Source organism: Lepisosteus oculatus, chromosome 6, assembly GCF_040954835.1.
Source record: "Lepisosteus oculatus isolate fLepOcu1 chromosome 6, fLepOcu1.hap2, whole genome shotgun sequence".
In the NCBI taxonomy this organism is placed as follows: Eukaryota; Metazoa; Chordata; class Actinopteri; order Semionotiformes; family Lepisosteidae; genus Lepisosteus; species Lepisosteus oculatus.
In genome coordinates this window covers 46,592,778-46,608,892 of record NC_090701.1, presented here as the reverse complement: position 1 = coordinate 46,608,892, position 16,115 = coordinate 46,592,778, and the positions used below count along the sequence as shown (strand labels likewise).

General features: G+C 41.5%; 1 protein-coding gene across 5 annotated transcripts in view; it reads left to right on the top strand.

Annotated features, from left to right (window-relative positions):
- Positions 1-16,115, top strand: part of LOC102696061 (nucleolar protein 4) — a 116,372-nt gene that overhangs the window by 90,815 nt on the left and 9,442 nt on the right. For 4 of the 5 annotated variants that reach the window (XM_006633939.3, XM_006633938.3, XM_015353531.2 and 1 more), the window contains one exon: positions 2,870-3,050. In XM_006633939.3, coding sequence (XP_006634002.2) covers positions 2,870-3,050 — 181 coding nt within the window. The remainder of the gene's footprint in view (positions 1-2,869; positions 3,051-16,115) is intronic. The other variant, XM_015353530.2, reaches the window with a different exon arrangement.

The window sequence follows — 16,115 nt, the reverse complement described above, 5'->3', positions numbered from 1 at the left end:
TTGTGGTCCTGTCACTGATCCTGACTGAGCAAATGCCTAAAAAAATTAATACAGCCCTTTGGGAGGTACTACACATACACATACATGTGGAAAAAAAACTTTCCATTAATCAGCTGAGGAGTATGGAACAAAGCCTTTGTTACTGGGCATGTAAAATATTTACTGCTATATGTAGTTAATGTAAATCCATAGTATATGTATGGTTATTATTTACCAGGACATTATCATTTGAAACACTGGTAAACTAAGCGGGTCTCAGGTGGAGTCTGTAATTGGAATTGTTAATTAAAAAAAAATTATAAGTCAGCCAAGTTTAAGGGGCGCTCACTGCTGCTGGTGGTCTCCAAGTTGAGATTGCAGTGAGATGTATTGTCTCTTATGCTGTAAGTATTGGTGTTTTTTAGCCATGTATTCACGTCCAAAGGTTTAAGGCTTTTTTGTATCAATATTTCCTGTTTTGGGCCTTCAATGTTACGCTTGACGAATTAAGTCTGCTCCAGGCACCACAAGTGCACCCTGGCTGAACCGGATATTTCTGAAACCCTCACAGGCAGAAGCTGACCGAATCTGCGGACACAAGCACAAACCCTCCATTTTTAGAGTCCGTTAGGCCAAACACAGTGTTCACTAGGACAAAGACAGTGTTCTGTGGCTGCAACGCTGCGCCTAAGCGTTCACAGACTCAAGTGCTGCTTATTAGCGATACATTTTTTGAAGCTCTGCTGGCTGAAAGGCTGTGTGGAGTGTTCATTAGCTGCTGTCCTGTGTCTCGGGCTATTCGGCCCTACCAGCGGCAGGCAAATTTGCATGAGGGCCTGTCATTTTCATACATTTGCATAATGCGCAGGTTTGAAGAGAAGCCTCGGCTTCATTTCCCAGCAGCCTATGCAAAAGATCTGGAGAGAAACCGCCGCGGTGGAGAGCAGAGTTGAACGCACTGGCGGGAGCCCTGGCCCGTCTATTCTTAGCGTGCGGCGCGTGTTTTGTTTACCCACGGCATTGTCGGCGGTGCGCGTCATGTAGGAGCTGTTGCAGGGGAGCCGCGCCGCTGTGTTTCAGTGACTTATCAGGCCAGCTGGCAGAGGTGCCTGTTCTGGTCTGAGGGTCTTTGTTCTGTCCCGGCTCATGCGGGGGGGCTGAGCCCTGTTAGCTTTCCCCCTTAATCATTAATTGAATCCTTTTCTAAATGACATGTGGTGAACTGCTCCATTAGGAGTATTTTTACCTGATCTTTTTTTTTTTATTATGGTAATAATGTAATGCACTTTTTAATCTTATCTGCTTTGAAAGAAAATCATGCCCCGACCTCTCCTTTATCCTTTACTTTTATTTAGATTCGGCTGCTCATAGTTGAAAAGGAAATGTGACATCATATTATTTTTTAAGAAATACCCATTTAATCAGATTCAAAAATGTATGTTAATTCATACCTACAATATGCATGCCACCGAATTCACATCTCTCTATTACACCAGGCTGCCCTTTACATTTTTATGTTTTACAATTAATTAATTTTATTTTACAATTACAATTCTATCTCTTCTGTGTTTTGATCAAAAGAGCATATTACCTGACAGGAGATTCCCGACTCCTGTTCTTTTCAGGAGCTCAGTACATCAACTGCTTACAAATTGTCTGTAATCCTTTATGATACAAAGCACTCCCCCATGAACCTCTGTGATTAGTTAAGTAATTTCCTAGCATACTTTTAAGTTCAGTTTAACTTTTCTGTGTATTTGGGAAATGTTTTTGTTATTAGATTGAATACATTTCTCTTAGCATTTAAATTGTTGAAATGTTTGAAAGAAAACATAAAACATAATTCAAAAACATAATCCAGACATTAAATGTTGCACTCATGCTTTTGTGTGTGTGTGATATTTTTCAGTTGAAATTGTAAATTCTTTAGTGGCGGTTTTTACTTCAGGCCAATTATCACCCCCTCCCCCACTTTTTACTTTTTAAAATCGTGTACACGCTTTGAAACTTACAGTAGATTTCAAATAATAAATAAATGTCATAAGAATATTTGAAAAAACACGTTCATGATTTCTTTAAAATGCTGATTCCACTGCAGTATGCATTTAGTATCTTTTTCATTAGACATACCTTGAGGACAAGCTTGTAAAATAAAACTGATTCTGCTTAAGTAAAACATAAAATTTCAATTGCAATTCACTGTAGAAAGACAGTGACTTCAACATCATCCTTACACTGAGTTCAGATTGCAATAATGACCTCTTTAGATGAACACATTAACAGAATTCCCAACCACTCTCAATTAACACTGATTACAATGAAGCCCCAAGAGCCTATATTTAACGCTATCTAGCAACAGTCAAAATTGCAGATATTAATACATATGAACAGAGCCAAAGGCACATGTACTGTAAAGTATGTGATCATTAGATATACTATAGTAAGACTTTAAGTGTTTGCACAAAAGGGGCCTGTCCAGACTACCCCGTGATAAATTTCTGCTTCAGAAGCTGCCGTGAACCAAGAATGAAATCCAAAACATTTGAAAAAATGCAGATGTTTTACAATGCAAAATGGAATCTCTATCTCAGGAGGGAAAGAGACTGAAATTATTTACTGCAGCCCGCAGAGCAAGTGGGGTTTAAGACGCTAAACGCTGGCATTTCTGTTAGTTGTTTTATTTTAACCGCCTTACAGAACCGTATTTCACCTTGCACGGGACTCCGGAAGAAGCCGGGCACAATACACTACGAAACACTATATGGGATAACCTTCTGTGCCCGTGAATTCAAGATGGGGCCTACTGTACAGTAGCTGTGTTCCTGTGCCCTGCCAAGGGCCGCGCCGCAATTTACGGTCTCTGACATTTGAATGTTGCTTCTCTTCGCAGGATGAAGCTGCTCCAGCCGACAAACACTTTAAACAGGAGCCAGCCCAGGTCACTTTCACTGCTTCAGCCGTTCCAACTGCACAGGAGGTGTTGTACATCAACGGTAATGGAACCTACAGTTGCCATAGTTACGGCGGGTTAGGGGGAGGCCTGCTGAACCTCACCGAAGCTGCTAGCAGTGGTGAGTTCAATCTGAGCATCACGTGGCAACCGGCCAGCCGGGGGTTGAACTTTTACGCTCTGGGGATTAAGGGCTCCAGTAACCTTAAACCTGAGAGGACGTACTGTACACAATTCCGGCGGATTTGATGTTGTGAGCAGCGTCTGATCTGTGTGATAAAACAGGGGCTCGGCTTACACATCCGACACTTTATATTTCCTGTCCGGCTCGTTTTCGCAAGCGGGCTTAACCTCTAATCGGCAATTATCTGTATTGAAAGGCTGGGCAGTGGAAGCAGTTAACGCGACAGTCAAGGCGGTGACAGATGGCACAGGGACTGAGCTTGGGAGTGCCGGGCCTCTGTAATTAGTCAAGTCTCTTCCACTGCTCCAAACACGAGGGGGAACTTCAGGGATGCCGCAAAAACGGTTCCTAATAAAAATCGAAGATTTCCCTGTTATAAGTGTTTGTAAGACAGAAGACAGTTTGGTAGAGATGGGTATAGAGAGACATATCCAGAAAAATAAATGTACTAGAAGTTATGGGAGCTTTTTACCCTGAAAATGAGTGACCAGAAGTAGCTAATCCCTTAGTATCATTTCCACCATATGAAAGTACTATAAAGGCAAAGATACATCAAGTCACCTGGTATCAGATAATCTCATTGGTGCAGAACAAAAACGTACTCGGCAAAACGAAATCTACTCTGTAACACAGAGTATGACAACACGATTCTCAAAAAGCTTTGTACGGGTAAACATATCATAAAATATAACGTGAGACTATTACAGTACTTTGACAAAAATAAAAGGTGACAAGACACAGCACAGTGCGATACGCAGTATAATGGGAGTGAAGAAAAGACGAACTGTTTTCATTCTCCACCCATCTACAGTACTGTACACTGTTCTGTGTATGACACAGCTGAAAGAGAGTGTAAACCTCCTGCCGTCTGAAGAAGAGAAGCCACCTTCTCTCCACTTCGGCCCATGTTACTCTTATACAACGTCACCGGGGGTAAAAAGCTGCCGCAGAGCAAAGTCACGAAGTAACACCAGCCTCAACTTCTGTTTCCGTCTTCAGAGAGAGTCCTAAGTCCACCCACTTAGTTTATTTCCTGGTAGAAACTGCCTTCAGGCAAGACCTTTGTGGATTCAAATGTGTCCCAAGTTGGTTGTTTGCTTTTTAAAAATTTCATTTTTAACAACTTTACCGTCTGTTGTCGTTTCTCATAATGTGACCAGGAACATAATTTAACAGAAACCGTGGAAATCTTTTCTGTAGTAGCAATCCTAGTTATATTACTGAACGTTTTCCTTGGTAGTATCACACCTACATTTGTATTCAAATTCTGGCATCTGCTCACTGAGTGAATTTGGATTAAGGTCTTTTTTTTTTACTTTTTGAGGAACATACTGCTTCTTGTGGCTCAATGAGTACAAACAGAACAGGACAGGAGATTCCAGCTTCCACACCAGATCTGCATTGCAATCACCTGCTTGATTATTCATTTCAATTATTAATCACAGAACCACAAGTGCCACTCCTGTAAAGACCCTACAATAGAATGAAACTAGAAGGAAAAGTGGGTTGAGGGCCTAATGGAAAGAGCAGAATGTCATTTTTTAAACAGCGAGGTTCTTGTTTCTATGTTTTGTAAAGTTAATGTTTCTTGGAAAAAATAAAACTCACCATTTCTTCCTGAATGTAAGCTTTTTTTTATCCCTTTTCATGTGTTCAGTTTTTGCTAAAGATACTAAAGACGATTTTAGCTATAGACTGAAGAAACAAGAATTTGGCGGCACACTGCAGATTAATTTTGACAGTAGAGTTTTGATTTCTCAGGACCGGACACGAATAGGAGCCAGTTTCTTCAGGGACCAAATCATTATCCACCTTCGATCAGCCAAACCATGCATTACGCTTTAGGTTGCTTAAATTGAACATACCGTGTACACAGTTAGATTTACTTTTCTTATTTCCAATTAGAAACCACTCTTTTCACATGAATTTAAATTAAAAGGAATTTGAGCAGAGAAATGTTGTGTGTGCTGGTGGACTCTGAGGTACAGGATGCTACTGTATGTGGGCAGTAGAGATGGTTCCCAGAATGCCTGATTCATGACCAGTTTTCTCCCAATCACTGAGCCAGTGTGCACTCACAGCTAGTTCCCAGGCAGACGGTCTATTTTTTTCCCGCCTATTGGCGTTGAGTTCTGGATGGGGGCTCATGGAAGTACCAGGGCTGTAAATGAGACTCTGGGTGTGAGATTGCATATACAAGTGCATCTCAGATGTCACTGTTTTTCATTGAAACAATCCGGTCATAAGGAAGAGACTCTTTCTCATGCAATGCAATGCTGATGTAGTATGAAAACTGTTACAGGGGATGCACTTGTATTAATGATCATTTTTGAGGGAATGTTTTCTTTTTTTATTGAAGGACCTTTGACAAAGTAGACGGTAGAATGTTGCAGCAGGACATACTGTACAGTATATATATATCTCTCTGCATCACCTAGTTTCATGTCTGATCTGGCTCTTCCATGACATTGAAACAAATCTTAAGGTCCAGTATGTAACAATCTCATTCTCTCTTGAGTGATGTTTAACAATCTCTCCAGCTTGTCCTCCTCCTGGCAGTGCTGCCACACTTTATGAGTCACATCCGCACACAATTGACAAACCTGTTGAGCTCGGGAGGAAAGCGCTCACCTGTACTCTCATTTGACACGAACACAGCAGGGAGTCTGTGGCTGGCTGACATGAAACAGCCACAGAGGAACTCCAGCTTCTTAGGGAACGCCAACACCAGCATGGCTCTGTCTCTGTCAGAGTCTCGATTTATTTCACATGGTTAGCACTCAAACCAGTAACCTGCCTTTCTCTGCCTTTTGTTTGATTTAATGATCCCTAAGAAAAAGAGGACGAAGCTAATTAATTCTTACTCTGTAGGGCTGTAGAGAAACAGCTGACAGGTCTCTGGGAACCATGATTTTTTAGATTGTTAGAGATCACAATTAAAGAGCTGGATGTCATGTGGGAACACAATATCTAATATCTTATCAAAGGCATTTTATTTACGGGTAATGTTGCTAATTTTCCAAGCAGCGAAACATTCTTACTGAAATGAAATATTTGAGTTCTTAATTCTTTTCTACTGCTGGTATGATCGCTGAGAGGAAATGGGTAACAGAAAAGATAGAGTAATTACATATGAATTAAAGGTCCACAGTGAACCTGTACCTTTAATGATAAAAAATAACTGATTTGCTTACACTACTGTACATTTCAACACAGATACTGTATTCTCATTGTTAAGATCTCCTGCAATGTCTGGCTTGGCTGAGCTGTGCCATTTTGTTTGTATCTCACTAAACAAAACGATAACATGTTCTGATCAGGAAATTTACTTCCACATTGCCACTGGCACTTATTATGCTGATATATATACTTATTTACCTCAGTCACTAAACAGTCGCCTGAAGTTAACTCTGAGCATCACATTTTTTTCTGCTGCTAAAGGCAGGCACATGTATTTATGAGCCAATATATTTGTTGTCTCTCACTTAATTCTATCATTTGGGATCATATAATCCTCCCAGCAGGAATGCACTGCGCAGTATATTCTTCTAAATTGTGATCTGTGTTGTTAGGTGCTTTGATCTCTATCCTCCAAAGAGCCTGCACACAGCATATGAATGTCTGCATAAGATAAAATAATATGTGATTGACTGCACAGCACCCATCAATAAGGTAATATATAAGGAGGCTTTTTTTTAATATAAAGAGTATATTGAGAAGTTTTTGGAAAAAGTATTACAATAAATGGAATATGATATTAAGAAGGTTCATCTACTGTATATGTACAATATATTCAGAATTCAGTAAACAACTGTTAATCCTTGTAAAGTCACACCAATTTGCTTTCTAAAACGCAGAGTAGCTGGAAAAGGTGAAAGGGGTCTTTATTTCACATTCTGAAGATTGTTTTGTATAAACACTTAGAAATACGAAACTATAATATGAAATACAAAACTTTGACTGATATTACAGTGTGATAAGAATGTAGTACAGCAGTCAGTTGTATCTTGTTTTCTTTTTTGCTAAATATACAGTATAAACCTATATTCAGAGCCATGATCTTTATGTTAACGCATGTAAGCATCTTGCAGAGATAGTAGCTGGCAAAGATGAGGTTTTTGCTGTGTTGTGAATTTCCACATGTTCTCTGACTAACTGTAATTATGCTAACGGGTTCCCTTCAGCGGTCAGGTGAAACCCAGGGAAATGTGCTCCTGAGTGACTCTTGCTGGTTGTCCTCTGACCTCATCTTTGCCGGCTTCTATCTCCGAAAGATGCTTACATGCATTAACCCAAAGATCATGGCTCTGAATACAGGTTTATATATGTTAGCAATAAAGAAAACAAGATGCAACTGAGTGCTGTACTACATTCTTATCGCACTGTAATACAGAAACATTTCTTTTAAATTGGTTTAATCAAAGGCTGAACAAGTAGCAAACGTTCGACTCCTAGAGTTATTAATCATAAACAGACCCAAAAGCATCATCTGTTTTAGCTTCCTTGAAGCTACTGGTTGCCTGTGGGTTTAAGAATAAAATTCAAAATACTGCTGCTCATGGTTAAGGGCTTGGAGTATCTCTTGATTACATCAGTGAACTGCTAACTCCCTATATTGTGCTCTTTGAACTCTGGTCTCCCTACATTTCTCAAACCAAGGCTCCCCAGATCTAGGCACTAATATTTTCTCCTTTCCATCATATGGAATGAGATGATGTACCTTTGAAAGTAGCGTATAAAAATTATAATAATAATCAATGGCACAGTGGACAGCATTTGCAGCTCTGGTGCCCTGACGTGGTATCTGCATGGAGTTTGCATGCTTACATTTGCGTGACTTTCCTGCAGGTGTTTCAGTTTTCTTTCCCACAGTCCAAAGACAGAGTGGTACTGTAGGTTAATTGGCCCTGGTGTGATTGCGATTGTCTGTGATGGACTGGCGTCTTGCCCAGAATGTATCCTGCCTTGCGCTCGTTGTTTGCTGGGATCAACTCTGCCTCCCCTGTGACCTTGTGATGGATAAGGTGGTTAGAAAATGGATGGATGGATGGTTGTCAACACGATAATACTGTGGATAGGATCATAACAGCAAAGACAATTTCATTTCCAGCGGTGAGGAAGATTTTCAGATTTCAGCCAAATGTTTGACGTTACGCACGAATGTAGACAGCTGACACAGGTGACGATTCATGGAGTTTTATTCCCCTATGGTCTCCCTCTCCACTCTTCCCGATTTATGCATTCTAGAAAGCAGTTCTGAGGAGAACCTTTTATACATTTTCCAATTATGATTCTGTGATTCATTTTCTGCAATTAAATGGAGTTCAAATCTATTCGTCATTTCACTTTTGATTCCAGAGCTAAACTGAATAAGGGAAATCGGCACCGCGATGATGTCGCTGGTTGACCTTCACTGTCAGCTGATTAGTTTGTGCAGTCTTCTCAGAACACACTCGCAGCACATTCACACTGGAAACATCTATAGGAATCACCAGGCACAGTGCTGCAGTGGACGGCATTCCTGTCTCATGGTGCTGTTTCTGCTGTCTACGATTGTATTTTCCCCGTGTTTGCGTGGGTTTGCTCCAGATGCTCCAGTTTCCTCCCCCAGTCCAAACACATACAGTACTGGCAGGTTGATTGGCTCCTGGGCTCTGGTGTGAGCGTGCTTGTCTGAGTCTGTGGCAGTGTGTGCCCTGCAATGAACTGACGTCCCATCCAGGGTGTACCCTGCCTTGCACCCATTGCTTGCTGGGATAGGCTGGGATAGGCCCCGTGACCCTGAATTACATGAAGTGGGTAGAAAATGGCGGGATGGACATCTGTGACATCTGCAGGAATCCTAACTTGCCCATTCTGTTAAGGTTACAAATGTAACTTTTGAGGGATAAGTGTTAGGATCCCAGAACGTAACATTTACAGCACATCACAAAAGGGTGACCAAAGCCGTTTCTCTTTCTTCAGAAAATTTGTGCTAGTGTAAAGGCAGCTCTTTCTGCCATTGCTGGATTCCCCCTGTATGCAGGGTAATGTACAGGTTTCTCTGCAGGACATTGTACTGCTTGTGACTCAGTACCGCAGGCTGACTGTGCAGTACAGCAGTTGAAACACACTTATGCTCTGATACTGTAGCGACTGCAGAATTGTAATCCTTGCAGAATTCCTAAAAAATATTAAAATCAATGTGGAGGAGCCTGGTATATAAGTGATGGCATTCAAGATATTGTTTCTGTACTGTTATCCGTTATACATCTTTCGGTACTGTTTCCACGGATACTACAAGTACATAATCATAAACCTTAAACAGGGAAATGTGACCTCTTAGGATAAATGTATTCCACCTGCCTTCTTTTACATCAATGTACAGATTAAGTATAGATTGGACTTATATCCAGTTGAACCGTTTTCATTGCTCTTTTTTCTAGCAAGTTCTTTTTACACCCATGTGGAGACCCTGAGAAATGGGTTTTACAGTCTTCCTGTGTTTTGAAATCCCCCCCCCAACGTGCTCCACCAAAACAGAGAAGGAATGGAATATGAGACAATCGTTGTGTGAGAGTTACCACCACTGGATAAGCTTTGGTTTCTTCTCAGCGGTGTAAGCTGAGAAAAGCAGTGAAGTTGCTCTCAGCTTTCTCACGTTCGTGTTTCCCAAATGTCTGCGATTTGTGTTTCTGCGAATCCCACGTACGTGTCCGGCTACGCAGTGCAATTCTGAAATGTAGCTTGGGCTCCTGACTCCCTTAGGAGAGGCCAAACAGAGACACCAGAGAAATGTTACTTGTGCATGGACTGAAATGCAGGACCTGTATGGTGTACTGTATATTACATGTGAATAATTCTGTCAGGATATACAGTATTATACTTATTCTTGACATTCCCATCAGAACAACAGTATTAATAACCCAATCATCATCTTGATCGTATTATGTCACCCTTGTCGAAGGGTAATTGTGCTAGTAGTTCTAAGATTACCATTACTTTTACTACTAATTATAAAACCTACGATTATTGCATATTTGGTGCCTCTATTCAGCACCTGTATCATTCTTTTTGATACATTATGCTGTTCCAGTATCTAAGGATTAGATAATTATGAAATGCGTAGTGTTATGATCTGTGAAATTTGATTATCTTGTCATAGAGTTAGACTTTTTTGATTCAGTGAGAGACATATATCTGCATGTCTTGTATTGTTCTAATTTGATATACTGTAATAGTTTTTACTGTCTCCCTCTGTTACATCCAAACATAAAACATTTGTGTGACATTTTGGCTGGTTTTGTTTTCCGGTTTGTAATTTGGGAAAATGCAGAGCTCCTCAGAGAGACAGTTTAGCACACGAAGACAAGCAGTGTTCTTCTGCTGCCACCAGTGATCACAAGAGTTCAGTGCTGGAGCCTCTCAGGAAGACATTCCTCAGGATTCTGGTCTTTACAGCAAATGTGTGGAACTTACCCAGAATTTTAAAAATGAACGATATCCAAAAATGGGGAACCTGGATAATAAAAAGGGGAAAAGTCTGACAGAATAAGATGTTTAAGGAAAAGCATCTGAAAAACCTTTTCTGCTAACGAGGAGAAAGATTCGTTCTTTCCAGAAGAGCAATTTCTGGGAGCGAAGACTGCTCTAATGCAATCTCAGCTTATCTGAGCTTCATTAGATTGATTTTTTTTAACTGTAATTAGATTCACTGGCAAAAGCTGTCTGGAGATTGATAGTAATCGTGGAGTTGTCACTAAACTATGCTTCTTTAAATCAAACAAAAAAAATCAAGAAACTACATCAAAGTCCAAAAGGATTTCCCTGAAACCAAAAATGAAGATATTAAAGCAAGAGGTGCGTTTACAAGCTACAGTGTCTCATTGAACAGATCGCTGCCAGAATTCCATACAGATATGAGAATAAAGCTGCAAAACAGTGGAAACATTTGAGCAAGATAATATCACTTTATTGGCCATATACAGTACAATTTCCTGTATAAGTAATGTGTCGTTTCACATACCCCAGCTTGCTCTCCATGAGACACACAGACAGGAGGAGAAGCTTGGGGTCAGAGCGCAGGGTCAGCCACCCCTGGAGCAGCTGGGGTTAAGGGCCTTGCTCAGGGGCCCAACGGAGTAGGATTCCTCTGCTGGCCATGGGATTTGAACCGGCAACCTTCCAGCCACAGAGCTACCGCACCGCCTGATTATAGACCAATACAGCATTTACAGGTACCTTCCAATTGGCCATGTTCTGCTGCTCTCACTCTGTTTCAGAATATCAGCACTGCGCTTGTGAGCAACGCAAGATATTCTGTCACAAAGATGTGAGGCATTGCTCAGCAGAATACCCCATGAAGGAGTTACTCTACTTGAGAAAGATCTCATTAGGTCTCACTAAAGTGTAGTTTGCCCAGCACTGAGTGGTGCCGACACTAACAACACAAGACAACACTGTATCAGTGTTGGTAGCTACTCAAATGGTAGCTGTTTGCATTTGTTTAAAAAATCTGTGCAATTAAATTGCTGTAGTTCTAAATGCTTAAATGCTTTGCAGAGTTTTGATTTTCATTTCAGCGTTAGTTTCCTATGACCAAATATGTTGAGATATTTGTAAAGTAGGTTTACTATTTTTGCCCTCAGTATGTCCCTTATGCTTTATTTATTTAAAAGATTGGCCATTAGGAATTTGAAAATTATTCTCAGTTTTGACTATGATTTTTCCCAGCAATTAAATGGCTCATTAGGGCTCAGTGACCTGAAGACTCACTTTGACTTCAGCGTGTACTGTACATGCAATCTCAGAACTTTGACATACTGTAGGTGTCCTCTCTTAAGGAAACTCCTTTAAAAATTGAAAACATTATTTTTTATTGTTACTTTTATTGTTATATGGCTTCTTTGCTTCTTTGCCAGATGTGATTACTGGCTGATTACAGATATTACAGATGTAAATTACTTTGGATGAACGCTTCTCATGAATATATGGATTACATCATACCCTGCATTGGACTGGTGTCCCATCCAGGTCTGTCCTGCCTTGTGCCCGTTGCTTCATGGGATTGGCTCTGGCTCCCCTGCGACTGCTCCACTCCCCTGGTTAGAAAATGGATGGATGAATGCATTACGTCATAGCATTCTCCTGGATCACACTGTAAAATACCTGCGCTGCCCTTTGTTGGAATGACTGCTGTTTGGCTACCAAGACATAGCCACAACACACAAATCCTGGCTTTTTAATGCTTAGATGAGATCCTTCAAATTCATGGTCTAGAGTTTCACTACTACACTGAAGCTGTGTACAGTATGGTGAAAGTTGGTCCAAGTCAGACACTGGACAAAGGTTAAAAATATCTCGAGATGATCATTTCTATACCTGCATAGATTTGCTCAGTTAAGACCTTTGCTCTGAGGATCCGATACTGATATTGATACACGCCTTTATTTCATTAGATCAGACTGATGCAATGTTTTATTTACTTACTGTAGGCATCATATAAGGGACTAGATATGCTTTGATGTGTCCAGAATTGTGCTTCCTAATATACCAAGTTGTAACACATACTGTAACTCCCATCCTCTGTAAATTGCATTGGCTCCCTGAGAAAATTAGAATTGACTAATGTACTGTATAACGCACCAAGGGGTCTGTCTCCAGATTATTTTGAGCGTTTATTGTATTTTTACCGTTCAGCTCTTAGTCTGAGAGCCCCTGCCGTAGGACTTACTCCACAGATGATTAGGCTTCATTCATTATGGGATAGAACCTTCTCTTGACCAGCACCCTGCCTGTGGAACTCATTAATTACACCACTGCAAGACTCTGCAAGTGTCAGCACTTTCAAACCTTGTATAGAGATCTCTTCTTTGAAGCTTTTAATTAAGTTTCTTTTTGCTCCAGTTGTGTAATGACTTAATAAGCCTTGTATGATGCTCCGAGTTTGTGTGAAACGTGCTCATAAAAAATAAAATTGTACCACAGTAAAAGTGGAAATTCAGCCTGTAAGTGTGAGGTCCAAGAAAAGCCAAACAGTTTCTAAACAAGAAGTATACTCTATGAAGGACCAACACGGCAATACCCTGAATTACCAGGAAAACACAAACTGAAGTGCGAACTAGAGAAACGAAAGTAATTTATTTGCTAGCATGAGAAATTTGTTGTCTTCACCCTAGTTGCAGACCCTTTTTGTTAATTTCCCCATCTTGATTTAAAGCTGTATTTGTTCAAGCTGTGTTTCAAGACAAAGAATTTGATCAAGCTCCTGTGTTGGCAGGCGCAGAGCAGACGCGTGACATAGCCCTGATTAATGCTCCCTTTGTGTTTTGCCATTCTACGGTAACATGATCCACCTGCACACCTGCTCCTTGGTCATTTGTTTATGAATCCTTTAAAACTCTCCCTCCATATACTGTTATTGCAGGATTCAGTGCTTTGGTGCCCTGATCTACGCTCTCTACCAAACAACACCGTACTCCCTGTTCTCCAGCTGATCATCTTATTGTAAATAACCAGGACAGACCTTCTCAGCTTTGTGAAGCTCAGATTTGATAACATTCTGCTAATACCCCCTCATGTGCTTTGTTTATTTCTCTTCTTTTGGACTGTAGTACTGTTTTTGACACAGTTGACTATTATCCTCTGATTGCTTGTTAAGAGAGCTTTTTTGAGTATGCCTGCCACTGTCCTTAAGCAGTTCATCTATCTCTTTCAGAGAAAAAGCACTTTGTCTCTTCGTGTGGGTACAGATCTGACACTGGAATAGAGTTTCGTTATGCTTTTTGGAACAGTAGTCATTAATGAATGGGTTATGAATGGTGTTGCAATATCTTCTTACAAGTGTAGCATTTTCAGGGTGTGCTAGGTCACCACCAGCCAGGATCTTAATGTACTACCAGTGAGAGGCCAACAAACTACTTCAGTCAATGGTACCAGCCAATACCTCTTAGTAAGGCTGAGTGTGGTGATACACCTAGCTATCCCTAGTTTGTCGGTTAATTCAATCAGTTCTAGGCATGGGGTACTGAGAAATACTATCCAGTTTCTGAGTAATTATTGCAAAACCACATACTGGAGTACCATTTGGTTTTGGGTCCAACACTATGGGGCTAGACCATGGGATTCTTCCATAACCCCCAGTTCTAGCATTTTCCATCTGGCAGCAGTGATCTTCCTAGTCTCAGGTACCTGATCAGGCTTTAAGCGTACCCTTTTCCCCTGGCTCTCTGGCAATATGGTGCTCAATGATGTGGGTTCGTCCTGATATCTTTGAGAACTTTGCCTTATTTCTAGCCAGAAGACTCGACTTCCAGTTCTTGGCTGGCACAAGGAGTCTCTGCTGCTTTATCACAGGGTACCTCCCCCTCACTGACGTCAGTGGTATGGGGAACTGCCACTGATGTCTCTCTCACTCTTCAAGGTTTTAGGAGATTCACATGATAGATTTGCTCAGGCTGCCTTACTTTATAGTTGACAGCTACTGGTAATCAACAGTTAGCAGGGTGTGCTATTGGGCCCCTCGCTATCTTTTCAAAAGGCTCCTCAATTAGAGGGAGTGGGATAAAGGGTTTCTAAAACCCGGCGAAGGAACCTTCCCTCTGGGCGGGAAGCACGAACTTTTGCAGCGTCAGCAACTAAACCAAAATGAATTTTAAAACAGCGTTTCCCCCCTCCACCCCAAGGTGACCACCCAGCACATGGTTACGTGCTGTATCCAGGACAGTCCATCTAAACCGTTTCTTCTGTACCTCTCGTCAACACAATATAAGAAGTCATTTTTAGACACAAAATAGGAATAGGCCAACAGGACAGTCGGGTCTACTGGTGTTCTACTGCCTTTTTATGAGTCCGTCCATTAACAAAGGCAGGGTCCAGCAGAACCACAATTTTCTGTGCCAATCCCAAAAACCAGTCATCTCCTCATGCCCCGCGGAGGACATTGCTTGCTTGAAGTTTGTTTCATCTCCCACCTAAATAGAAACTAAACTAAATAGGATTTTTCAGCAACCACTTTCATTACTACACAGATCTGGGTCTTTTCAAGGACAAGAGTCAAGGTCTTCTTCCTGACCACCAGTTAGATGCAAACTACTATTACTACTAAGCTTTAGAAGTATAGGTAGTAGTAGTAACTCAGTATGTACTGTAGTTAATAGTGTAGTTTAGTATAGTTTCAGGAAATCTCTTCCCAGTAGCAGAGGTTCCAGCAGGGACTGTACAACCCTCAGCCAACAGCTCGCAGAGCCAGCTTACAGTGTATCAACTTTGGCAGTTGCTTGCTGTACATGGCACCAACTAGTGTCCAAGTTATGCTCACAGCTTAATTTGTAAAGGACAGGTTTAATCTCTTGACATCAGGGTAACGATCCTGCCAGTCTAAGAAAGCAGTAACTTGCTGGTCAACTATCATTACTGTACACAGATGTTTTCTGTCACCATTTTCCCCAAGAAGATGGACAGACCCCATTAATAAACAGTTGTTTTCCCTTCTCAACACTTTCCCCATGAGCTTCCAAATCACAGTCCATATTTCCTTCGCCCAAGGGACATGCACTGGCCAGTGTACTTCCTCTTCCAGGGGACACTCCTACTTTTCTTTTTCCTAGTTCCCCAGTCTCCTGTCTCATCCTCATTGATCCCCTTCCATTCATCCTTCCGGAGTCTGTCCGAGTTCTGTGACTTTGGCTTGAAGGGACACTTCGGCAACCCATTCCTCAGTGGGCCTGCTGTGACATGATAGTTCTCCACCAGGGCGACGGCCTGATGAGTGTCCTTTGGATCCCTCTGACTGACCCACCTTCCTAAAGGCAAAGTACTCCTCAGAAACCGGTCCAGGGCTATTAACTCCACCACCTGGGCTGCCCTGTGGGCCTCGGGCCGGAGCCATTTCCTTGCCAGAAGAGCGGGGTCAAACATTTGAGACCCTGAGATAGCCCAGGCTGAAAAATACCAAGAGTGAAATCTTTGGGCCCCGTACGGCCGGTGTAACTCCCACCCGGGTCAGAATTTCTGCCTTCAGAT